Source organism: Crotalus tigris, unplaced genomic scaffold (assembly GCF_016545835.1).
Source record: "Crotalus tigris isolate CLP2741 ecotype Arizona unplaced genomic scaffold, ASM1654583v1 scf7180000018154.1287802725:315790, whole genome shotgun sequence".
Lineage (NCBI taxonomy): Eukaryota > Metazoa > Chordata > Lepidosauria > Squamata > Viperidae > Crotalus > Crotalus tigris.
In genome coordinates, this window is record NW_024096850.1 from 287,771 (window position 1) to 312,476 (window position 24,706).

Sequence of the window (24,706 nt, forward strand, 5' to 3'; positions counted from 1 at the left end):
ATTCTAAAATCTTGGCATTTTTTAGAATTTTCCTAATTGTACAGTTTTACATCTGTGGAGATAATCCATGCAGCATTGATAGTACTTCAGTCAACAATATCTTCTTCCTTTACGTCGAAGGACCTAAATGGGAATTAGAGAACTGAAATCCTTTTGCTGTTTTCTAGTCTGAATGGACATTTGGCTTTTGAGTGGTAGGCAAGGATTTGTGTTTCAAGAGTGTGTATGAGTATTAAGTGAGAAGACATTTATTTTCCCATTCTATACAATTAAATAATATATAAATTTAATAAATCAAATAAAAGCATTTCTTATTCTCCAGCCAGCAATTCCACCTTCTCTTTGAAGACCTGTAAGAGATACCATTATTATTTTTTTGAAGGGTTTTGAGGGGCAAATGGAAGCCAAGGCCTTGAATGGGATCATCTCCCGGGATCTGGGGATTCTCCCAGTCATTCCGCCTCAGCCATGGGGTGGCCCCAAGGGATTCACGGGGGGGGGGGGGGGAGGTTTCCCATCAGACAACTGCTGAATTAAGTAGGTGAAAATTGTGGTAGTTCTTTTTGATTGGGGTTTTTTAATCTGGCCTGCTTAAATCAGGGACACCTTAAAGTGTTTGGATGCGATGCCCCCCCAGACATTTGAGGGGGTAGAAAAGAGCTCTTGAGGCAGACTGGAGGGGGGCCCTGAGGGAAAAGAGAGGGAGGCCTAATTCAGAGTCAGACTGAGAGAAAGGAGTCAGGTGTGTCCTTGGGAGCCACAAAGACCCCCAATAGTGGTGCTTCCCTAGGGGGACCTCTTTCCCCTCCCCCCAGCCAGCAAAGAGGTTCCTCCCACTACACAAGGACTGCCTTTTCCTGCTTCACTGGGAGGGTGGTGGTCAGAAGGAGAGGGGTCTTGCAACCTCCTGCCCCTCCCTCACCCTTCAGCCTTTTCCCCAATGTCTCTCTGGTAGAGGGCTCGCAGTCCCTTTCTCCCCCCCCCCCCGGCTGCCCTCCCCAAGTGTGGCCCTGCTCCTTTTTCAGTTGGGCTGCCTGAATCCGAGACACTTCAACGCCTTTAGACATAATGGGGCCCCCAAGAGTCTCGAGGGGGCTGGAAAAGGATTCTGGAGGGGGGCCCTGAGGGAGAAGAGGGGCCCCGAAGGAGGCCTCATCCAGAGTCTGACCAAGAAAAAGAAGTCGAGGCCATCTCCGAGGAGCCACGAAGAAGTCCGATGGCGGGTCTTGCTTCAGAATCATGTCTCTCTTTCTCTCAACGGTCTTTCCCGCCTTTTCCCACCTCGCTGTCTGAGGGAATCGCACTGGGCGGGGCATGGTCACAAGGGAGGGGGGAGGGGAGGAGCCTTGCAAAGTCCTGCTCCCCTTGTCCTGCAACCTTTCCTCCAACGCCTCTCCTGGGGGCCCAACCCCCCTTCTTGGGGGGAGTTCTCCTTCTCCCCCCCTTCCCTTCGAGGGATTCTCGCCAGCTGACCCACCAGCAGCAACAGGGGGACTTTGGAGTTGGCTTGCCAGGAATAGGTTGCGCCAATGAGAATCCTCCCTTCTGTTGAGTCATCTGTCTCCGGGCAGAATGTCTCTTGATTTCTCCCTGTCGGAGAAAGCTTTTGGAGCCCCAGAAGTGCTTTTTTTCAGGAGGCAACTGGACTTTCTTTGAAGAAAAGCTTATTCAGCTCTGACTGGATGGTGGGGAATAGTCAGAGATGAAGAAGCTTCTTGGATGAGAAGCAAAACGTCTTCAAAGGAAAAAAAAACCCAGAAGTCCTTTGAAGCAGAAACTGAGGAACTGGGACTGGGGTGGGGGAGTCTTACCCTCATTATGTGCAGCCAAAGCTGAAGGGGACCTTGGAACTGTGAGTGATTCTGATTCTTATATTATTTCTATCTTGTAGGTAGTGGCTGTCCTTTCCCCCTCCTTAATTACAAAATTATTACAAATTATATAATTACTGAAGCTGGATTGATTCATGATTTGAGTCTGCATTCTCATTTCTTAGGGAAATATTGATGTATCGCCTGGGATTTTTATATGGATAGGTATAAAAAATGATCTGGGTGAAATCTGTCACTTCAGGCAGGCTTTTATGGGATGTTTGGATGGAAATAGGGATTGCTGCTCCTGGCTTCTTCATCTGGTCTGGAAGGTGAAGGAGGAGAAGACGAAAAGGATGTGGTCCTGACAACTCTGATCACAGTTTTATGAGGATGTGGTTACAAAAGAGGGAAACATCAGCAGGCATCAAGCTCTCAAAATATATCAAAAGCACCACAAGATGTCACGTTCTGCCAGAGGTTGTGTGTGTGTTTGTGTGAGAGAGAGGGGGGGGGAGAGGGAGGGAAAGAGAATGGGAGAGAGTTAGGGAGGGAGAGAAAGAGAGAGGGAGAGAGAGAACAAGTGGGAAAGAGAGGCAGAGAAAGAGAGACAGACAGACAGAAGGGAGGGAGAGAGGGAAAGAGAAAGAAAGTGAAAAAAAGTGAGAGGAAGAGGGAGAGACCAAGAGAGAAAGCTAGTGGGAGAGGGAGAGAGAGAGAGAGAGAGAGAGAGAGAGAGAGAGAGAGAGAGAGAGAGAGAGTTACAGAGAGAGGAAGCAAGAAAGGGAGAGGAAAAGCAAGAGGGAGACAGAGGCCTAGCGAGACACACAGACAGACGGAGGGAGGGAGGGAGCGAAAGGGAAAGAGAGAGAGACCGAGAGGGAGGGAAAGAGAAATGGAGAGGAAGAGAGCGCGGAAAGAAGGGGGGACAGAGAATCGATTGGCTCCCCAAAGGACGGAATCCCTATCCTCTCCGCGCTCGATTCCTTCTGCGTGGTCCGGAGACTGCCGCCTGTGAGTTCCTCCCTGGGAATCTGGGGGCAGGGGGGAGGGCAAGGGGGGAGGTCTAGTGACTCAGATCTTCCCCAGGGAGGGAGAAACAGACTCCGAATCCCGAGACTTGGAGGGAGCGGGGAATCCACCCCATAACTGCTCTGGGCTGTGCATGTAGAAGATCTAACAACGGGGGAGGGGAGAAAGTTGGGGGGGAGGGGAGAGGAAGCCTAAAGGGACCACTTGCTCACGTCTCCTTCAGATTCAGCTTCCAAGACGGGAAGGATCTTCGGAGAGCCAGCGGAGACCAGTTGCCAGGCGGTGCCAGTGGCTGAGAGATTCCTGGTGAGCGTGGCAGAGGAAAAGAAGCAGGAATAGAATGAAAGGGACCTTGAAGTTCTTCTAGTCCGACCCTCTGCTCAGAAAGGGCCCCAGGTGAGAGATGCTTCTTTTGGGAAATGTGAAGGGATCTTTGCGTGCTTGAATTCTTAAATGCCTTCCTGATAAGAGTTTTGGGTGATTGATAATGCAAGTAGATCATTTAAAGAGCCTCATTAAAGAAATTGCCCTTGCATTCTTCCAAAGAGTATCTCATTTGGAGCAATTCTCCCATTGGCCTCCATCCATCCCCACCGATGGACAGGAGGGTTTGGCCACTTTGTGGAAAGAACATAAAATCTAGATCCTCTCATGTCTCGTCCTCTTCAGCCCTCTCCTTTGCTTCTATTTCACGTTCTGAGGTCCTTCCAGGAATGGGGACTAATTGGGTGGATCCCACAAATCTTTCTCCTGAACTCTGAGAGGGATCCCCAAGGATAAAAGCCAATGTCAGGGGATCTCATTACATGAGGGAAGACCATTGTGCTGGACTGAAGATTTTCTGGAAACATTGTCGTTATCCTTAATTCTCTGTGTCTTCTCGTGTCTTTTTCACTGGATTTAGTAGAAGGTGACCCAATAAAAAAAGTAATAACTCCCTCTTCAAGCTAGAAGACTTAAGGTGCCCAAAGGAATTCCCTCCATGATGAGAGATTTTTGTTCTCAATGAGGCAGAAGAGAGCAACCTGTATTTTGGCCTTAAGAGATAATTTTGACTAAATTCCTACACAGATCCCTGCTGGACCATTTCTAACACCGCCTGTCCTTGCAGGTATGTTCCTGGATTGCTAGAATTTCACAAATTGCTCTTCCATGATGGTTTCAAGCTGCCAGGAATGAGGGGCGGAATTTGCAATGATTGAGCGAATGCTTTGGTTGCCAAGAGTGTACTTCCATGTGATGATGATAATGATGATGATAAAGTTGGAAGGGACCTTGAAGGTAATTGGGTCCAATCCCTTGCTCAGGCAGGAAACCCTACACCATTTCGGAGAAATGTTCTAAAAGGATAGGAGAACAATCCAATTGAGGTTTGTTCTTCACTGTGTGGTGGGGTTTGGTCTTCTCCATTTCTTTTTGGCTCTCATCATGGAGCCTATGAAAGGCCACCAAAAGCAGAGTATAGAAGAGGCCAATGGAGGTTTCCTGAGCAAGACAGGAAGAAATCTTCAGTTGGGTCTTCAAACTAGAAAAGATGAAGTTGCAGCCTTTCCTGTTTCCATCCTGTCTCTCTCCTTCCCAGTGGATGAAATGGAGTCACCATTGTTCAGCGAATCAAGCAATTTAAATTTTAAAAAATCCTTTAAAAAAAAAAAAACATTGTTCATATGGTACACTGTTGGAGCAATAAAACCATTTATAAAGTCCTTTTCAGACGGGTTAATGCAATTTGGCACCAGACTGAACTGTACATATAAACATTTGGGAGACATTTTTACTTGTAAACCAAACTTGTACGTATACAGTATATGAAAAAAAAGCTTAAAATTCCTTGCTACATGATTAATGGCCAGTATTTTCAACACAATTAGAGCTAAAATGAATATACGCACATACATTTCCCATTGCTTTGCTTGCATACACCAGCTCTTCACAAAACGTGGAGGCTGATCCCAGACTCACTTTAGATGTTGCTTCTGCCTCAATAAAGCAGCTTGACCAAGCAGAAGTTTTGGAGTAATGAGAGGGGCAATTGTTTAACAGATTTTCTTGAGCGGGACCTTACCTCTCACTAGATAATACCTCTGGAATTAAGAACTCTATTCTGGGACCTATCCAAAATCCAAATACATTTATTCAGCTGCTTCTACAGCAATGGCCTGAAAGGAAGACTGTTCTCCACAATTTCTCACAGATGTTATTCTTTTTACAGTCCCATATCTATAGATGGTTTGATATCCCTCCCGTCCTGTATGCATCCATGATGTGGATCATATTAATACAGGAAATAAGTTGATTTCTTAATTTTCCACCCTCTGGATTCTTTTTTGAGAAGTATACTGTTTTCACCAAAAATCCTTCCGCATTGCAAACATTTCTCTCCTGTGTGGATCCTCTTATGGGAACTAAGGTGTTTTTGTAATCTGAAGCTCTTCCCACATTCTGTGCTCTGATGGAATTTCTTCCGTGTGTGGGAACTAATGTGGTAAGTAAGGAAGCTGCTTGAACTCAAACTCTTCCCACATTCATTGCATACATACAATTTCTCTCCCATGTGGATCCTGTTATGGGAAGTAAGTGCACGGTTCTCACTGACGCTCTTTCCACATTCCAGGCATTTATACAGTTTTCTCCTGTGTGGGTCCTTTTATGGTAAGTCAGATAGCCACTGTCAGGAAAAGTCTTTCCACACTCTGTGCATTTATAAGGTTTTTCACCTGAATGGATCCTTTTGTGGGAGGTCAGTTGATCACTATTTCTGTAGCTCTTGACACACTCAATACACTTATAGGATTTCTCTCCCATATGAATCCTTTTATGGGAAGCAAGGTCACCACTTTGCCTGAAGTTCTTCCCGCACTCTAGGCATTTATAAGGTTTCTCTCCCGTATGGATCACTTTATGCTTAGTAAAAGAAGTGTTAATCCTGAAGGTTTTTCCACAGTCTACTCATTTATATGGTTTTCCACCTGAATGGATTTTTCTATGGCATCTCATGTAACTACTACTGCTGAAGCTCTTCCCACAATGTATGCATTTAAAGGGTTTTTCTCCTGTTTGGATCCGTTTATGTAAGAGAACACTTTACACGGAAACTCTTTCCACACTCCATGCATTTATACCGTTTCTCTCCTGTATGGATCCTTTTATGGGAAGCAAGGACACCACTTTGCCTAAAGCTCTTCCCACACTCTATGCATTTAAAGGGTTTCTCTCCCGCATGGATCAATTTCTGCTTAGTAAAAGAAATGTTTGTCCAGAAGCTTTTTCCACACTCTATGCATTTATACAGGTTTTCCTCTGAATGGATCCTTCTATGGCATATCAGGTAACTACTAGTGCTGAAGCTCTTGCCATGCTCTATGCATTTAAAGAGTTTTTTTCCAGTATGAATCCTTCTATGGGAAGTAAAGGAATTCTTCTCACTGAACCTTTTACCACGGTCCACACATTTATAAGGATTTCTGCATCCTTTTATGGGATTTGAGACACTCACTGTTCCTGAAGGTCTTTGCCCACTCTAGGCACTCATAGAGTTTTTCTCTGGTGTGGATCGATTCTTGGCAAAAAATTTAAAAGCAAGAACAGGTCTTGACATCCGGATGTGGCACACAAATTGTCTCACATATGATGCATCTTAGTTATATTCAATAAGACAACGTATGTCATTGCAGCATGGAGCAAGACAAAATTTGTTCCTGATTAGGACAACTGCAATAAGCAAAAACATCCTCTCCCTCAACATCTTCTGCTCTGCAGTGATGACACAGATCCCAGGATGACCACAAGACCAAATGTCAACCCTTGCCAGAATGACTGGACACCCCACTGATCTCTTTCTTCTCAATGAAATTGTGCTACTTAGAGGACTATGAGCACAGTAAGGCTGTCACTAAAGTGTCTAGTAATACCTTGGTCTGACTTAATTTTCTTCCAGAGGAACCCTTACCTAAAGAGGCCACCATCGCAAACATTTGCAACATGACTTTTCGATGCAGGGCTTTCTGGCTGGGATCCAGCAGCAACCACTCTTCGGTACTGAAATGGACAGCCATCTCCTCAAAGGACAAGACCCTGAACAAGGAAGAATCCCTGTGAGCAGACTCGATAGAATTTGCGAGATCTCCTTTCATCCGCAAATCCAACTAGCACAAAGGGAAAATTCTTCATTGGACATTTCCCTAGCCGGACTCAATGTATTACATGCTAATATAGGCAGAATTCACAGCCTACCCCAGACAGCCAATTAGGGCATGACTGACTCTGCGGACCTTGTGTTATCAACCCGCCTTGATCAAGTGGCAGAGTGTGCCTTAGACACACCATCTACCAATGGCTCCACCATTTCATGATATTTGCAAGAGATTCTGTGGGATTTCCGTCTGACACAGTAACCAAAAGGTCTTTGTGGTTCTTTGAAGGATCAGCCTTGTTCCCAGTCGTGAACATTCATGAAAATACAAGGAAGGCACTTTTGGCCGTCAAGATGCAGATGATACACAAAGTGATTTCTGCTCCTCCTGTTTTTATCGCTTTCCCCAATGATACGAAAACAAGATAATACTTAAATAGGTTTAACCTAACTATTTGTGTGTCCTATCTGCTTTACGTGGGTTAGACAACATGACCTTCCAGGTGGCATTTTTTGAAACCAGAATGATATAACCACTAAGAAATTCCATTTCCAAAATTTAAATGTTGACACATGGGCCTAGTTGACTGATCATGAATTTACATTTCCAATTTCCTGCTCAGGAATAGCAGTATCGTATGTTGCATCCCCAAAGGAAACTAGAGGTCTCCTACTGCTCCCTCATATTAGCTGCTGATCTCTTCCTTCCTACCTGAGTTGGAAATCCAGTGACTCTTGCAGCTCCACCAATAGAACAACACGACTCAGTGACCAACAGTGACTCCATTTTGTCCACTGGGAAGAAGAGAGACAGGATGGAAATAGGAAAGGCTGCAACTTCATCTTTTTTAGCTTGAAGACCCAACTAATCCGTTTCCATCCTCCAAACATCCCATAAAAGCCTGCCTGGACTGACAAATTTGACCCAGATTATTTTTGCTATCCATACATAAAGCCCAGGAGATACATCAATATTTCCCCCAGAAATGAGACTGCAGACTCAAGTCATGGATCAATTGAGCTTCAGTATTGATATAATTTGTAATATTTATGTAATTAAGGTTCATGGGGAAAATGCAGAGGGGGAAAACGACAGTCACTCCCTAGCCTAGAAGGCAGAAATAAATTTTCAAAACATCCTCATCACCTGATTCTTATCAGAACAGAACTGGAAGGGACCTTGGAGGTTTTCTATTCCAGCCTTCTGCTCAAGCAGATCTTATAGCATTTCAGATAAGTGGCTGTCCAGTCTCTTCTTTAAAATCTGCAGTGATGGAGCGCCCATAATTTCTGAAGGCCAGCTGCTCCACTGGTTAATTGTCCTCCCTGTTACGAACATTCTCCCTAATTCCAGATTGCTTCTCTCTTTGATTAGTTTCCCACCCTTGTTTCTTGTCTAGTTTTCTGGTGCTTTGGAAAATAAATCAACCCCCTCTTCTTTGTGGCAGCCCCTCATATACTGGAATACTGGCTATCATGCCCCCCCCCCAGGCCTTTTCTCTAGACTGGACTAGACTTTTCTCTAGACTTTTCAGACTTCAAATTTCCCAGTAGGTCAGGGAAACGGGCTCCCCATGAAGCAGAAGATGTTGCATTTGAAGGAGGAGAAGCATACAGATAGTCCTCTAGAAAGCCAGAGTTGATCATGCACTGGAAGGTTGGAGATAGGTGTCACGGAAAGGTCTTGTGAAAAACAAGTGAGCTGTGTCTAGATGAGACTGCTACATTCTGAATCGGCTAAGAATGGGATTTCCACATCTCAGCAATTGTTGTCTCCCGTAGAGATTGCTTCACTCAGGGCCCATCTGTGTTCTCTTTGGGACAACCTAGTTCCAAAGTCCCCTCCAGTTGTAGCTGCACACAACACACACACACAGACACAGACACACAAACACACGAACTTTCTCATTTTCTGTTCCAAAGGCTTTCTTCAACAGGGAGAAATCACAAGAGATTCTGCTCAGAGACAAATGACTCAAGAGAAGAGCGGATTCTTATTGGCGCAACGTATTTCTGGCAGGCCAACTCCAAAGCATCCCTGTTAAGACCCCCTGCCAATTTCATTTCTCCCCTTCCTCTCTTGGGAGGGGGCTTGCGGGAAGCCTTCATGGGCTCTGCTGGGGTCACCGTTGCTGTTGGTGGGTCAGCTGGCAAGGATCCCTCGAAGAGAAAGGGGGAAGGAGAACCCCCCCAGAAGGGGGCTAGGACCTCGAGAAGACGCGTTGGGGGAAAGGCTGCGGGGCAAGGGAGACGGGACGTTGCAAGGCTCCTCCCTTCCCCCCGCCTCCCTTCTGGCCACGCCCCTCCCAGTGCGGTTCCCTCAGGCGGCGAGGCGGGAAAAGCCGTTGAAAGAAAGAAGGACGCGGCTCTGAGGGAAGCGTCGCCATCGGGCTTCTTCGGGGCTCCTGAGAGACGGCCTCAACTTCTTTTTCTCAGTCAAACTCTGGATGAGGCCTCCTTCTGGGCCCCTCCTCTCCCTCAGGGGCTCCTCCACCCCCACACAACGTCGTCCCCAGGAGCCCCTTTCTAGCCCCCTCAAGGATCTTGGCCCATCACATCCAAATGCATTGAACTGCCCCTGATTCAGGTAGCCCCCAACCGAGAAAAAGCAGGGCCACGCTTGGGGGGACAGCCCCATTGAGGCTGGGGGGGGGGGGGAGAAGAGGACTGGGACCTCCCCCCCGCGGAGATGTTGGGGAAAAGGCTGCAGGGCAAGGGAGACGGGACCTTGCAAGGCTCCTCCCCCATTTTCCTTCTGGCCACGCCCCTCCCCGTGCGATTCGCTCAGGCGGCGAGATGGGAAAAGGCGGGAAAGGCCGTTGAGAGGAAGATGCGGTCCTGAGGGAAGAGCTGCCATCGGGCTTCTTTGGAGCTTTTCAGAGATGGCTTCGACTTCTTTTTTTCGGTCAGACTCTGGATGAGGCCTCCTTTGGGGCCACTCTTCTGCTTCGAGGCTCTTAGGGGCCCATCATGCCCAAACACATCGAGGTGTCTCCAATTTAATGCATAGAGTGTGGGAAGCAGGAAAAGGTAGGAAAAAGTTCCAAGAGACGTGGGAGGAGCCTCTGTTGGCAGGGAGAGGGGAGAGAGAGAGACACACACACGGCTCTGAGGGAAGCACCGCCATCGGGGCTCTGTGGGGTTCCTCAGGACTCGACTCTTCCTTTCTCTTGGCCTGACTCCGAATTAGGCCTCCTCCATCCCCTCTTCTCCCTCAGGGGCCCCCTCCACCCGCACACAGCAAAAGGCTTCTCTGGTTCCCCTCTGAGTTCTCAGATATAAAGAAAGATAAAATTGGCCAAAGCACCATCAGTGCTGCATGGATTATTTCCACAGATGTCAAATTACATAATTTAGGAAAATTCTGGAAAAAAAACCCTCGCATTGTGAGGAACGTAATGAATCTTCCTACATTTTTAGAGGCACTGCTTTCTCCCCTTTGTTGCTTCATTTATAGGTTCATCTGCCTTGGTGCTGTTTTTCTCATATTCCATGGATTTCTATACATTCACCATCTGTGGAGTGGGAATCCTTTGATACTGAGTTTGATGTGAATTCCTTCTACCACTTTCTAGCACTTTCTGTCTATTCCATTTCTCTCCACTCACTGAAGCTTCTCCCACATATTCATTTGTTTTTTTTTCTGGGCAGTGACCCCCAACCTGTTGGGCACCAGGAACGGGTTCCATGGGGAGGTTTTTCTGTGGACCAGAGGGGTCATAGTTTTGTATGCTACCTGCATTCTGCAGATGGGGTTTCACTTCTTTGTGTGGCCTGGTTTCTGGCATGCCGTGACCCAGTGCAGGTCCACGGAGGTTGGGAACCCCTGATGTAGAGGCATCATCTGTATTGTGCAACAACTCTTTCCCATAATTTATTATAATAACCCTCCAAAATGAGAAATACAGTTAATCAGAACATACAGAAACATTTTTTAAAAGCTATAGTAAGGTAAAAAACACAGTCACAATCACACCAACACAAGATATCTCCAATTGGCAGTGCCACGGTCCTCTAAAATTTCAAATAGGATTGACCTTTCTGATTACTTTGATATCACCAAATATACAGTGGTACCAAAGTGATATTGAAATCCTTGACAAATTCAGTGGTCTGGAAATGTAACAAATCCAGAAAGGATTCTTTTTGATATGAATGATATATATATTTAATAATAAGGTTAGAAAATATGATCCTGGTTAGAAGACACTGAGTAATTTAAATCAAGCTGTTTAGTTCCCTTCTTAAAAAAATATTGTTCATATGAGTACACTGTTGGATTCATAAAAACATTTTTAAAGTAATCCCAAAGGTGTTTTTTCAAGAGGCAACTGGACTTTGTTTTTTCTTTGAAGATATTTCACTTCTCATCCAAGAAACTTCATCTACTCTAAGTTCCTTGGATGAGAAGCGGAACATCTTCAAAGAAAAAAAAAAGAAAGCCCAGTTGCCTCTTGAAAAAGCATTTTGGGACAACCATGACCTGGATGTCCATAAACATTTTTAAAGTAAAGAGGCAATAGCTGGCAATCATAAACTCGCTGGCCACACTTCTCTTTACAGCAGGATTAATGTGATTTTGCAACCAGAAACATACTCAACCAAACGGGCATGTACATATAAATACCTGGAAAAGATGTTTCACAGATAAACCACAACTAATGTACATCATGATACATAAAAAACAAAGAACTAAGAGCTTAAATACTTGGCTATATATTGAAGGAAGGCGGGTATTTACAATTAGAGCTAAAGTACACATACACGTACAAACATACATTTCCCCCTGCTTTGCTTACATATGTAGCTCTCCACAAAGCCTGCAGCCTGATCCCAGAACAACTTAAGATGTTGCTTCTACCTAAATAAAGCAAACTGACCAGGCACAGGTCTTGACAAATACTGGCATAATAATAAGCAGGACAGTTTAATAAAAGATTCTTGTGAGCAGATATAACTAACTAGGTTATATCTCTGGTATTTAAAAAAATCTATCTTGGGAGCTCTTTCCATAATTCATACATTTATTCAGTTTCTCCTATGACAATCCTCTGTTCACTTTTTTCTGTGGGATCATTGTACTTACTGGACCCTTAAGAGTTGATTCTTTTACAGGAAATAAGACAAATAATAATAATAATAGTAAAGTTGGAAGGGACCTTGGAGGTCATCTAGTCCAACCCCCTGCTCGGGCAGGAAACCCTACACCATTTCGGACAAATGGCTGTCCAGTCTCTTCTTAAAAACTTCCAGTGTTGGAGCATTTACTGCTTCTGGAGGCAAGCTGTTCCACTGATTAATTGTTCTAACTGTCAGGAAGTTTCTCCTTAGTTCTAGGTTGCTTCTCTCCTTGATTAGTTTCCACCCATTGCTTCTTGTCCTGCCTTCAGGTGCTTTGGAGAATAGCTTAATTCCCTCTTCTTTATGGCAGCCCCTGAGATATTGGAACACTGCTATCATGTCCCCCCTTGTCCTTCTCTTCGTTAAACTAGACATACCCAATTCTAGCAACCGTTCCTTATATGTTTTAGCCTCTCTTGGTGTTCCATGTATTTATATCTACATTCTCTCTCCTATGTGAAACTTTTTCTGGGAAATAAGAGCGCCTTGTACTGAAGTTCTCCAGACACCTACTTGATCATTCTTCTCCCAGACACATGTATCTGTGGTTCTTCCATATGGATCCTTTCATGGGAATTAAGGAACCTGTTTTTGCTTAATTTCTTCCATTCTCCCTGCATTTATGGATTCCTTTCCCAAGTAGACATTTCCTTCTCAAACTGTTCCCACATTCTATGCGTTCTAATGTTTCTCCCACGTGTACCTACAGTAACTTATTTTCCAAAAATAAAGTTTCTATTCCACTTGAAAAAGCCAGCATGGTGCAGTGGTTAAGAGACCAGGCTGGAAACTGGGAGTCCCACTTTAGACACTAAGTGACTTTGGGCCTGTCACTTTCTCTCAGCCCTATGATGGCAGCAATAGCAAAGCACTTTGAAAAACCCTGCCAAAAAAACCCTGCAGGGACTGGTATCATCAGAAATTTAAAAAAAAAAAAATCTATCTGCAAGGCACATGCAGAAAGAAAAGCATTTGAAGCTCTTTCCACACTACATGCTTACATGCTATTTCCCTTGTATGGAGCCTTTAGACACATCAGTTCATAATTCTTGAGTGAAGTTCTGCATTTACTGTATATGTTTGATATTACAGCCAATCCTTTTACAGGAATTCAGAACACTTCAATCCCAAAAGACATGTTCTCCATGTGGGTCCTTTTATGGAAAGTAAGTTGATTGCTCCACATAAATTTCTTTCCACATATCATGCATGTATATTTTTTCCCCATTTCTGTTAGGCAGCATAAGAGTTTCACAAAAACTCTTTCCATATTCAGAGCATATTTATCGCTTCTCCCGTGTGTGGACTCGTTTATGGGAAGTAAGGTAACGGCTCTTGCTAAATCTTTTCTCACACTCTGTGCATTCATAGGGTTTTTCTCCCGTATGGATCCTTTTATGAGAAGTAAGGAAACTGTTCGCTTTTTCCACAGTCCATGCATTTATAGGGTTTCTCTCCTGTATGCATCCTTTTATGAGAAATTAGGTGACTTTTCCACCTGAAGCTTTTCACACACTCCGTACACTGATATAGTTTCTCATCTAGGTGGATACAAACATGATTCGTCAGGGAGATGTTAGAAACAAAACTCTTCCCACATTCCTTGCATATGTATGGTTTCAACCTTGAATGGATCTTCTTATGAGAAGTAAGGGAACTATTGATACTGAAGCTTTTTCCACAGTCCGTGCATCAATAGGGTTTTTCTCCAGTATGCATTTTCTTGTGGGAAGTTAGGTGACTATTCAGTTGGAAGCTTTTCCCACACTCTGTACAAGTATATAATTTCTCCCCCGAGTGGATACTAATGTGTTTCGTAAGGGAGCTGCTTGAAATAAAACTCTTCCCACATTCATTGCATATATAAGGTTTCAACCCTGAATGGATCCTTTTATGGCAAGTAAGAGAACTGCTGCTGCTGAAGCTCTTTCCACACTCCGTGCATGTATAAGGTTTCTCTCCTGTATGGATCCTTTTATGAGAAGCAAGGGAACTGTTCAAACTGAAGCTTTTCCCACACTCTATGCATTTATAGGGTTTTTCCCCTGTATGGATCCTTTTATGGGAAGTTAGATAACTGCTGCTGCTGAAGCTCTTTCCACACTCCAGACATTTATAGGGTTTCTCTCCTGTGTGGATCCTTTTGTGATATGTAAGAGAACTATTCATAATGAAGCTTTTCCCACATTCCAGGCATTTATATGGTTTCTCTCCCATGTGGATCCTTTTATGAGAAGCAAGGGAACTGTTCAAACTGAAGCTTTTCCCACACTCTATGCATTTATAGGGTTTTTCCCCTGTATGGAACCTTTTATGGGAAGTTAGATAACTGCTGCTGCTGAAGCTCTTTCCACACTCAGGACATTTATAGGGTTTCTCTCCTGTGTGGATCCTTTTGTGATATGTTAGAGAACTATTCATACTGAAGCTTTTCCCACATTCCAGGCATTTATATGGTTTCTCTCCCATGTGGATCCTTTTATGGTAAGTAAAGGAACTTTTCATACTGAAGCTTTTTCCACAGTCTACGCATTTATATGGTTTTTCCCCTGTGTGGATCCTTTTATGGGAGGTCAGATAACTTTTGGTGCTGAAGTTTTTTCCACATTCCAGGCATTTGTAAGATTTCTCTCCCATATGGATTCTTTTATGAAAAGTAAAGGCACTGTTCATAGTGAAGCTTTTACCACAGTCCGTGCATTTATAGGGTTTCTCTCCCATATGGATCCTTTTATGATAAGTCAAGGAACTGTTCATATTGAAACTTCTTCCACATTCTGCGCATTTGAAGGGCTTTTCCCCCAAATGGATCTTTTTATGATAGTGAAGATTACCTCTCCACCTAAAGTTCTTTTCACAGTCCAAACATTTGTAGGGCTTCTCCTTTGCATGGATTATTTTATGTGGGATAATTTTAGTGTTATAGTTGAAGTTTTTTCCAATTTTGCAGCAGTTACTGAAATTGGGTTTCGGTTTGAATCTCTTCCCATTTCCTCGACACTTTCCGATACTACTTTCTTTGAAATCATGTTGAATCTGGAAATTATCCATTTCCACACATTCAAAGGTCAAGTTTTCTCTCCAAGTGTAAGATTCTTTTTTCTCATATCTCCTTCTTCCCCACTTATCTGCACATTGCTGTTCTCGTATTTCAGTTTCGATTATTTGTGATGGCACCACACGTGGCTCTCGATAATTTTCATTTTTCTGTGCATCAACTGCTCGGGGGAGGAGAAAAAGATATCAGAAACTCTACAACATATAGTTTGCAATCCCCATGACAATCCCTAGCCTACACCTATTCCTGGACATCTGGAGGGAGAACAAAAGGAAAAATGACAGCATGAATGCTATTTCTTAACTTAAAATGTTGGTGTGGCTGCTCAACTCGTATAATTCTGGGTGTCTGACAACAATTTAAATGCAGAACATAAGACAACATAATAACTAATGCAGTGTCCTGCAGCCTAGATCTTGACAGGATGTAGCATACACCCTTGTGTCAGATGTGCTAAAGCCACAACATACCTATCATTGCAGTATCACTCCAAGAAAAAAATATGGCTAATTAGGACAAGTGAAATAAGCAAAACCACCCTTCTCTGATTATATTCCCAATAGTTCTGCAGTATTGATGTAGAAGATCACAAGACTGCTTGTTAACTCTCCAGACCAACTATCTCTAACCAGTTCCTTTCTTCTACATGATACTATGTGTCAAGAGTGAAAACCTGGCAGCTACCTGCCTTATTGTTTTCACGTTGTCATTAGAGTAAGGGGCGGGGTGGAGATGAGGCTTCAAATGGGTTAGTTACAGAAACGAAACCTCTCCAGTTCTGCAGACATTTGTTGAGAAAAGATGTATGGAAACTTTTGAAAGACATTCTAACCACTGTGAAGAAGATAGCAGACAGTTATCTAAACAATGAGAATGTGTTTACATGAACTCTGTGGACATCTGGGAGGTTTGGTTGGGAATGTCATTGATATATGCTTTGATTAGATGTCTTGGGATTTTAGAGTTAGTTTTCCTCCGCCTATACTATGTCATGTATTCAATAAACCAGTAAGATTTTCAGAAATGGAAGAAATCCTGGACTTTATTTGGATATTCGAGCTGGAGGTTGATACTATGGTACTTAGAAGACCACAGAGGTGGACTGGAATTGATATAAAATGAAAAGAGAAAAGAAAAGAAACCATTTTAACAAGTTCTGCACAGATATCCTAAGCTGTAAATAAACAGTCCAATGACTCCTCAGTCTTACTTAATTTTCTTCTAGATAAACCCTTACCTAAAGAGGTTACAATCCTAGACGTCTCCAACATTATTTCTTGGTACAGGGCTTTCTGGTCGGGATCCAGCAGCGACCATTCTTCATTGGTGAAATGAACATCCACCTCCTCAAAGGACACAGGACCCTGAACGAGGAACAATCTCTATGAGCAGAGTCAGGAAGAATGTGCAAGATCTCTTTTAATCTGCAAATGCTAAAAACATGGAGTTATAATTCTTAGCTGGACTTTTCCCCAGCTGGATTCAACATGTTATGTGAAAAAAACATCCCCTGATCTCTAAAGGGGTTGTTACATACACCATCCTCTCCATCTAAGCCAGTGGTGGTGAACCTATGGCACGCGTGCCAGAGGTGGCACTCAGAGCCCTCTGTGTGGGCACACAGACCATTGCCCCAGCAGTTTGCCAGAGTGTCGAGCATGTGGCGTTTGGAAGTGACAGGCAGGAAGCGAGCAAGCAAGTGGCTTTGGCCCCAGAGATGGCGAGGGACTGGCCCCCACACACCTGGCCGCGGCCACAGCCTGCCATGACCACTGCAGCCACGCTCACCTATTGGGCCATGCCCCCACACCTCCTCAGGGCACCACAATGCTGATGCAGCCTTGGCACTTTGCGATAAATAAGTGGGTTTTGGGTTGCAGTTTTGGCACTCGGTGTCTAAAAGGTTCGCCATCACTGATCTAATAGGATGTAGGACAGCAGGTTCTCCCTGAAGGTTATTAAAGTTATTGTATGTGCATTAACTGTATTCCTATCTACTGAAAAATTTCATGTGGTTGGTTACTATAAATTGGATTCTATCAATTGACAACTCCAGCCCTCAGTTGACTTTCTCAGCTAAGCAGGTTCACTCCTGATCAGTCAAAGAATGAGGGACCACTTTATTTCTTTCTTTTATCTTATCCTTTTATCTCTTTTCTAATCCAAAGTGTTAAAAACACCAGGACATAGGCCAATAGAAAATCACTTGTCTAATGCAGCCCATGGGTTCTCCCTCATTGAAGACTTTAAGAAGAGTCTGGACAGCCACTTGTGGTATAAGCTCTCCTGCTTGAGTAGAAGGTTGGACTAGAAGACCTCCAAGGTCCCTTCCAACTATATTATTCTGTATTCTGTTATTCTGCAGTTTCTAAAAGCTAAGATGAAGTCAATATTTTCTCCAGTCTTTACCCTTTTTTTAAAATCGGCTTAGCTCAGGAAAAAAAGTTTTAACAACAACAACAATAATAATAATAATAAAGTTGGAAGGGACCTTGGACGTCATCTAGTCCAACCTCCTGCTCAGGCAGGAAACCCTATACCATTTCAGACAAATAATGTTGGAGCATTCACCGCTTCTGGAGGCAAGTTGTTGCACTGGTTAATTGTTCTCACTGTCAGGAAGTTTCTCCTTAATTCTAGGTTTCTTCTCTCCTTGATTAGTTTCCATCTGTTGCTTCTTGCCCTGCCTTCAGGCGCTTTGGAGAATAGCTTGACTCCCTCCTCTTTGGAGCAGCCCCTGAGATACTGGAACACTGCTATCATGTCCCCTCTTGTCCTTCTCTTCGTTAAACTAGACATACCCAATTCCAGCAACCGTTCCTTATATGCTTTAGTCTCCAGTCCCCTAATCATCTTTGTTGCTCTTCTCTGTCCTCTTTCTAGAGTCTCAACATCTTTTTACATCGCGGTGACCAAAACTGGATGCAGTATTCCAAGTGTGGCCTTACCAAGGCATTGTAAAATGGTATTAATACTTCTTAACTCTTTGAAAACAAGGAATAATTCTCAATGTATGCCTTTTCTTCTAGAATTATGGTATTTCACTTAATGATGGTTCAGAATGAGAACTGTCTTTGAAAAAGTCACTTAAGACCATTGGAAACAGTCGCACCAATACCCACGGTCACAGAATTGCAATTCATGCACTTTGAAACCAGTTCACTTTTATGTTTTCAGGCAAAAAAAAAGCCATTGGTTAAGTTGGGTTCTGTACTTATGACACTTGACTAGCTTAATAATCATGATCTGTTACATAACTGGTTACTCAACTCAATTGGTTACTCAACAGCCTCAACAACCACAGTGTTTTACAATGGAAATTCCTGTCCCAACTGTGATCATAAACTGACTAGCTGTATTTATGCAAGTGAAGCTGGCAGCCTTATTACTGGTTTTCCAAAAATGATAACAGCTGGCACTGCTTCAGACGTCCCTATTGCTTTGCCTAACAGTTTTTTTTTACAGCTTTTTACGTTTCATAGCGTGAACTATATATTTGGACTCCAGCAGTATAACCATTAAAGTTATGGATGCATTTCCAAAACCATCCTGAGAGTTAAGCCTTTGGAAGAATTGAGAAGAGTAAGAGTTTGGAAGAGTTGAGACTATGGGAATACTGCAGAGAAGAGCAACAAAGATGATTAGGGGACTAGAAACTAAAACATATGACGAAAGGTTGCAGGAACTGGATATGGCTAGTCTAGTGAAAAGAAGCGCCAGGGGAGACATGATAGCAGCGTTCCACTATTTGAAGGGCTGCCACAAAAAAGAAGAGGTTAATCTATTCTCCAAAGCAGGGCTTTTCAACCAGTGGTATGGGTACCACCTGTGGTACATTGGCACCTGGTATGTGACCATCTTAGAAAAGTAACGGGGGAGGGGAATAAACTGAATCGGTGGCAGCACCGCACAAGCCTGAGCGAGAGATGGCTGGAGCTGCAGGGCTGTCAGGGCTCAGCAGAAGCGCCAGGATCAGCACTTCTTCAGGACTGTCAGGGCTCAGTGGAAGCGCCAGGATCAGCACCAGGCTCCAGCTGGAGCTCGGCGCTGATCCTGGCGCTTCTGCTGAGCCCAGAAGAAGCGTCGATAAGCTGGAATGTTGCAGAATCTCCAGGGTCTTGTGATTGACATTCAGATGCTTGGCAACTGATTCATATTTATGACGGTCACAGTGTCCCAGGGTCATGTGAAGTGACCAAAACCTGCTACAATCAAATCGCCAGGACCAGATGGATTACACCCCAGAGTTCTCAAGGAACTGGCAGATGTGATATCGGAGCCACTGAACTATATTTTTCAAAGATCCTGGAACACAGGGGAACTACCAGAGGACTGGAAAAGAGCCGATGTAGTTCCCATCCTCAAAAAAGGAAAAAAAATGGATCCAGGAAATTACAGACCTATCAGCCTGACCTCAATACCTGGGAAGATCCTGGAAAAGATAATCAAACAACGAATCAACGAACACCTAGAGGCAAACAAAGTCATTACTAAAAGCCAACATGGGTTTGTCAAAAATAGATCATGCCAGACAAATCTTATTGCATTCTTTGACCAAGTGACAAAATTAGTGGATCAGAGGAATGCTTTGGACATAATTTACTTGGACTTCAGTAAGGCATTTGATAAAGTAGATCACAACCTACTACTTGACAAGATAGAAAAATGTGGGGTAGACAGAACCACCACCAGATGGATCCGTAGCTGGCTGACCGGCCGTACTCAGCGAGTGGCCTCAATGGAACTGCATCTATATGAGGGGAAGTTTGGTAGTGGGGTGGGTGGGCCCCAGGGCTCTGTTTCTGGGCCCATACTCTTCATCATCTCATCAACGATTTGGATCAGGATAGATGGGTTCCAACTCATCAAATTTGCAGATGACACCAAGCTGGCAGGAATGCCAACACTCCGTTAAGACAGGCTTCAGGTACAGAAGGCTCTGGAACAGACTAAACACTGGTCACTAACTACCTAACAAATGAAATTCAATGGTGAAAAAAAGCAATGTTCTACTTTAGGCAAGTAAAAACCAAATGCACAAGTACAACATCATAGTTGGCACACTGCTCAAATATTAGTATTGTGAGGACGGACCGCCCCCGTCGTGAGTCCTAGTAGACAATCACCTAAATATGAGCCAGCAGTGTGCTGCAGCTGCCAAAAAGGCCAACACAGTGCTAGGCTGCATTAACAGAGGGATAGAATCAAGATCACGTGAAGTATTAATACCACTCTTCAATGCCGTGGTAAGGCCACACTTGGAATACTGCATCCAGTTTTGGTCACCACGATGTAAAAAAGATGTTGAGACTCTAGAAAGAGTACAGAGAAGAGCAACCAAGATGATTAGGGGACTGGAGGCTAAAACATATAAGGAACGGTTGCGAGAATTGGGTATGTCTAGTTTAACGAAGAGAAGGACAAGGGGGGACATGATAGCAGTATTCCAATATCTCAGGGGCTGCCATAAAGAAGAGGGAATTAAGCTATTTTCCAAAGCACCTGAAGGCAGGACAAGAAGCAACGGGTGGAACCTAATCAAGGAGAGAAGCAACCTAGAACTAAGGAGAAACTTCCTGACAGTGAGAACAATTAATCATTGGAACAGCTTGCCTCCAGAAGCAGTAAATGCTCCAACACTGGAAGTTTTTAAGAAGAGACTGGACAGCCATTTGTCCGAAATGGTGTAGGTTTTCCTGCCCGAGCAGGGGGTTGGACTAGATGACCTCCAAGGTCCCTTCCAACTTTACTATTATTATTATTATTATTATTATTATTATTATTATTATTATTATTATTATTATTATTATTATTATTATTATTATTTGGCTTACAACAGGGACTGGATAGGTTTGCTGTTGCAATGCCTTATTCAGTGTACACTTGTAGTCTGCACATATATGTATTTCCCCATTAGCCTTTAGAGGCGTTACTATGGGGGTTTCCCCTGGACTAGAATCCACAGGTTCTAAAATGCCTTGCTGGAGCAATTTGTCCAGCTCAGCATCTATTTTACCTTTCAGGGCAAAAGGTACCCTCCTAGGCTTGACCCTGATGGGCATGATAGTTGGGTCTAACCATAGCGCAATGGGGGCCCCCTTGTAGGATCCTAGTTCTGAACTAAACACATCTGCAAACTCCTTGCAGACGTCTGCCAGGCTCAATGTTTGCAAATGGTGCAGCCCAGTTACCTGGATTCCCAGAGCCTCAAACCAATCAAGTCCAATAAGACTTGTACGTTCACCTCCAACAACCACATCTAGGGGACCTTCAAAATCTTTATGCTGTACTCTAAGGGTGGCCTCCCCCTTAACACACACCACAGAATTCTGAAAATCAGTGAGTATTAGATTCGATGGCCTGAGCTTAACTCAAAGGCCACTGCTGCTACATATCCTTTTGAATGTGTTTGTAAGGACCCACCCCACTTTGCATCTTAAGAAGACAGAACTCTTGGAATAGTTCTTCCAACAGGCATCCTTTATTAAAAGAAAATGGTTGCAGGCATTCTAGACAGGACTTAGGGTCCAAGCTCTCCCTTTCAAGGTTTTAAGGGGTTCCCCAGTAGCCCCACCCAATCACCCCCTTCTTCCAGCAACAGTCTCAGGCATTACACTCCCACCCCCTTTTCCTTACTGCCAGCTGGATGGAGACTTCAGAGAGGAGTACATGAAAGGTAACAGCCCCATTGTTATGGTTAGTCCTTTTGGTGATATCCACATCCAGTCCCTTTGAAGTGTACTGAAGGAAGTGAGGGCCATAAAACCCCTTTGTTCACCCCCTTCATCGTATGAAGAATCCAGAGAAGGCAGAAATGGGGTTTTCTATAGTTGATAACTAGAGATGAAATATAATTGGATTCTGATAGTGTTAATTGAAATAATTGAGAGAGCGGACCCAGTGTCCAATTCCATTGATAAGGGAACCCCTTGCAACCTTACGTTAATGGAAAGTTTCTTCTTAAGGGGCTTGTATGTCCCTGTCCTCAGAATACTCCTGCACGATGTGCAGAAACTCACCTTATGTTGGCTGGAGACCCTGGTACCTTTCAGAAGCAATTCTTCACGAGGTTGGACCTTCTGGTGACCCAAACAGATGGATGCGATGTGGCCATGCCTGCCATACGCCCTGCAAATGGTGGAGCGGAACCTGCAGTCAGCTCGCTTGTGGCGTCCTCCACACCCGAAGCATTGAAGAGATGCTGGGGCCTTGTCCGGATATCCCTTCTGCCTCCTTTCAGTTGGCTGGTGAAGTCTGTCCACTTCCTCTTCAGGATCCACTTCTGATCCTTCTCGAGCGTCCTCTTGATGGACGGTAGCTGTGTCTGGAGGGTTTCTGGTGAGCTACAAGGCCTTCACAGCTCTGCCTGCTGCTTCCTCAGCTGCCACCTCTTGTAGCGCATCTTGGAAGGAGACATCTTCTTTTGCAAAAACCTTTTGTTGTAAGTCTCTGCTCCTCAAACCGCATACGAAGCAATCTTGCAGCCTCTCTTCCAGATCCTTGAACTCACAAGGCCTGGCCACTTGCCTTAAGGCAGCAATAAAGTCCGCAGCAGATTCACCCAGCCTCTGGTCTCTCTGCTGGAACGCGTGCCTCCAAGCAATGATGGATAACTTTGGCTGGAAGTGCTCCTTCAACATGTTTTTCAAGTCAGTATATGTTACTGACTCTAGAGGTGCAGGGGCCACCAGATTTTCTGCAATGTCAAAACCTTCTTGTCCACAGGCACACAAAAGAGTTGCTGCCTTCAGGCCGTCTTCTCTTATCTGATTTACTCTGAAGTATTTCTCCACCTGTGCTACGTAGGAATTCCATCTCTCTGGGTGGGAGATATTGAAATCAGACAACCGGCCAGTCTTCGACATCGTAAACTTTACGATCTTCACCAATTGCTTCCTCTGCAAGCCGTTGTTTGGGAAAGGGTCCTTTAGCCAAGCTCACCCTCCAGCAATGCTGTACTGGCAGGCTGAGATGCTGATTCAGACGCCATTTTTCCCTTCGTCGGACTTCCTGGGTGAGTCCTTAAATCTTTTGTTTCAGCTTGCAAAGGATCCCACTTTCATCCCCGTGTTGAATCCTTAGTTCGCAGGCGAATGATGAAGACACATGATAAAAGTTAACTACTCTTTATTCTCCTTCTCCAAGAACCGAGCAAAAAGCAAAAGGCACGCAGGCCTTTTTATATGGCCAGAAACCCGGACAGTGTCAACCAATAGGAACAGAGCGTTTTCGCGTCTTGCGCATGCGCACAAGGCTGGCGCTGCTCTATCTGATCCCAAGCAGTTTTTGGAATGCCCGGGGCCAATTCAACGTCCCGAGCCTGCTTTTGTTGTGGATTTAATCACACTATGAATCTTATTTCACTTCCTGCTACATTTTTATGTTATACTTTATAGTCATACTTTTAGTTACAGATACAAAAAGATCTGATACTGTATTCTGTCAAAGTTGCTAACATTGGATGTTCTTACTCTGACAAAATATGCAGAACTGTGTGGTATTTTTAGAGTTAACTCAGAAGACACTGGGAGGGGAGAAGGAAGAATGTATGAGTTGCAAACAGAAGAGAACCTTTGCCCTTCAAACTAATTGGAGAACATGAATCATGAAAGCAAAATAAGGGAGGGAAAATGCTAGCAAAAATAACTGCTGGGGGTGTGTGGAGATTTCAGATCTTAGCATCCCCTCTTCATGCCGTGCAGACATTTTGTCACATGAATAAAAATACTTTTTAGGAAAAACAATGCCTGGAAGTTCTTTGAAGTGTTTCATTAGTAGGAACCTTGACATTTGGGAACCTGAAAATATTATTGAAAATTTTATAGAGATGCAATAAATAAATGAATACATACATACGAGGTAATCTTGCTATATACAAACGTCATGTGAATGTTCTACACATTTGTAAAACATTCTTCTGACACCCAGAAATCTACAGATTTTATCATTAGTAGCCACTAGGGCCATGAGTAATAGGAACTCAACACAATAGCCCAACACAATAGCATTTGCTCCTGATGGGAGAATGGCTATTCTGAAATGTTTTTAAACCTCAAGATAAGGATAACAATAAAAGGCGCATAACAATAATGTATTTAATAATATAATATTTAATAATAAATAGTGCTCCAGATAAGTAGGATTAGTCTTCTTCATCTTCCTCTCCCTCTTCTGAACTTCTATAGATACAAAAGGAATAAAAGATGATGTTACAATGTGCTTTTTAAACTACATAGTCTTCTAATCAGGCTGTTCAACCTTTGTCAAGCTATTATATTATAATAGATCGAGTATCCTTATTCTCAGCTGCTTCTAAAGTAATATCCATATATTGAGGTGCTGGGGTTTTTTTCTGACAAGAGTAAGAATTTCAGTACTTCAGAGCTGTTGAATTTCTGCCATGCGGAGTAGTTACCATGCAGAAGAGAGCAACTGTACATAGGAAAGATCAAAGGCCTGTCACAATTCTGCTTCTTGATAACTCCTGCTTGGCTTTTCCAACTCCCCAAGCAGTTATAGGTAGGAAGATAATAGAAAATCACTACTCCTTTT

The 24,706-nt window shown here is 43.7% G+C and overlaps 1 protein-coding gene and 1 pseudogene across 1 annotated transcript; both read right to left on the reverse strand.

Moving 5' to 3' along the window:
* Positions 1 to 5,206: 5,206 nt before the first annotated feature.
* Positions 5,207 to 6,898, reverse strand: LOC120310226 (putative zinc finger protein 56). The gene is made up of 3 exons (XM_039348415.1): positions 6,793 to 6,898; positions 5,949 to 6,314; positions 5,207 to 5,788 (listed from the first exon to the last, which is right to left on the reverse strand). Exons 1-3 carry the CDS (start codon positions 6,896 to 6,898, stop codon positions 5,352 to 5,354), a joined length of 909 nt encoding a protein of 302 aa, XP_039204349.1. The 3' UTR covers positions 5,207 to 5,351.
* A 5,489-nt stretch (positions 6,899 to 12,387) lies between these two features.
* LOC120310242 lies at positions 12,388 to 17,708 on the reverse strand (annotated as a pseudogene).
* Between the last annotated feature and the right edge of the window lie 6,998 nt (positions 17,709 to 24,706).

Excerpts from the sequence above, each read along its gene's own strand:
- LOC120310226 (XM_039348415.1), bottom strand. The coding sequence starts at position 6,898 with ATGGCTGTCCATTTCAGTACCGAAGAGTGGTTGCTGCTGGATCCCAGC. Across the intron at positions 6,315-6,792 it reads TGCGATGGTGGCCTCTTTAG|GATGCAGAAATCCTTATAAA; the intron begins GTAAGGGTTCCT and ends ATCCCATAAAAG. Across the intron at positions 5,789-5,948 it reads ACGGTATAAATGCATGGAGT|ACTGTGGAAAAACCTTCAGG; the intron begins GTGGAAAGAGTT and ends ATAAATGAGTAG.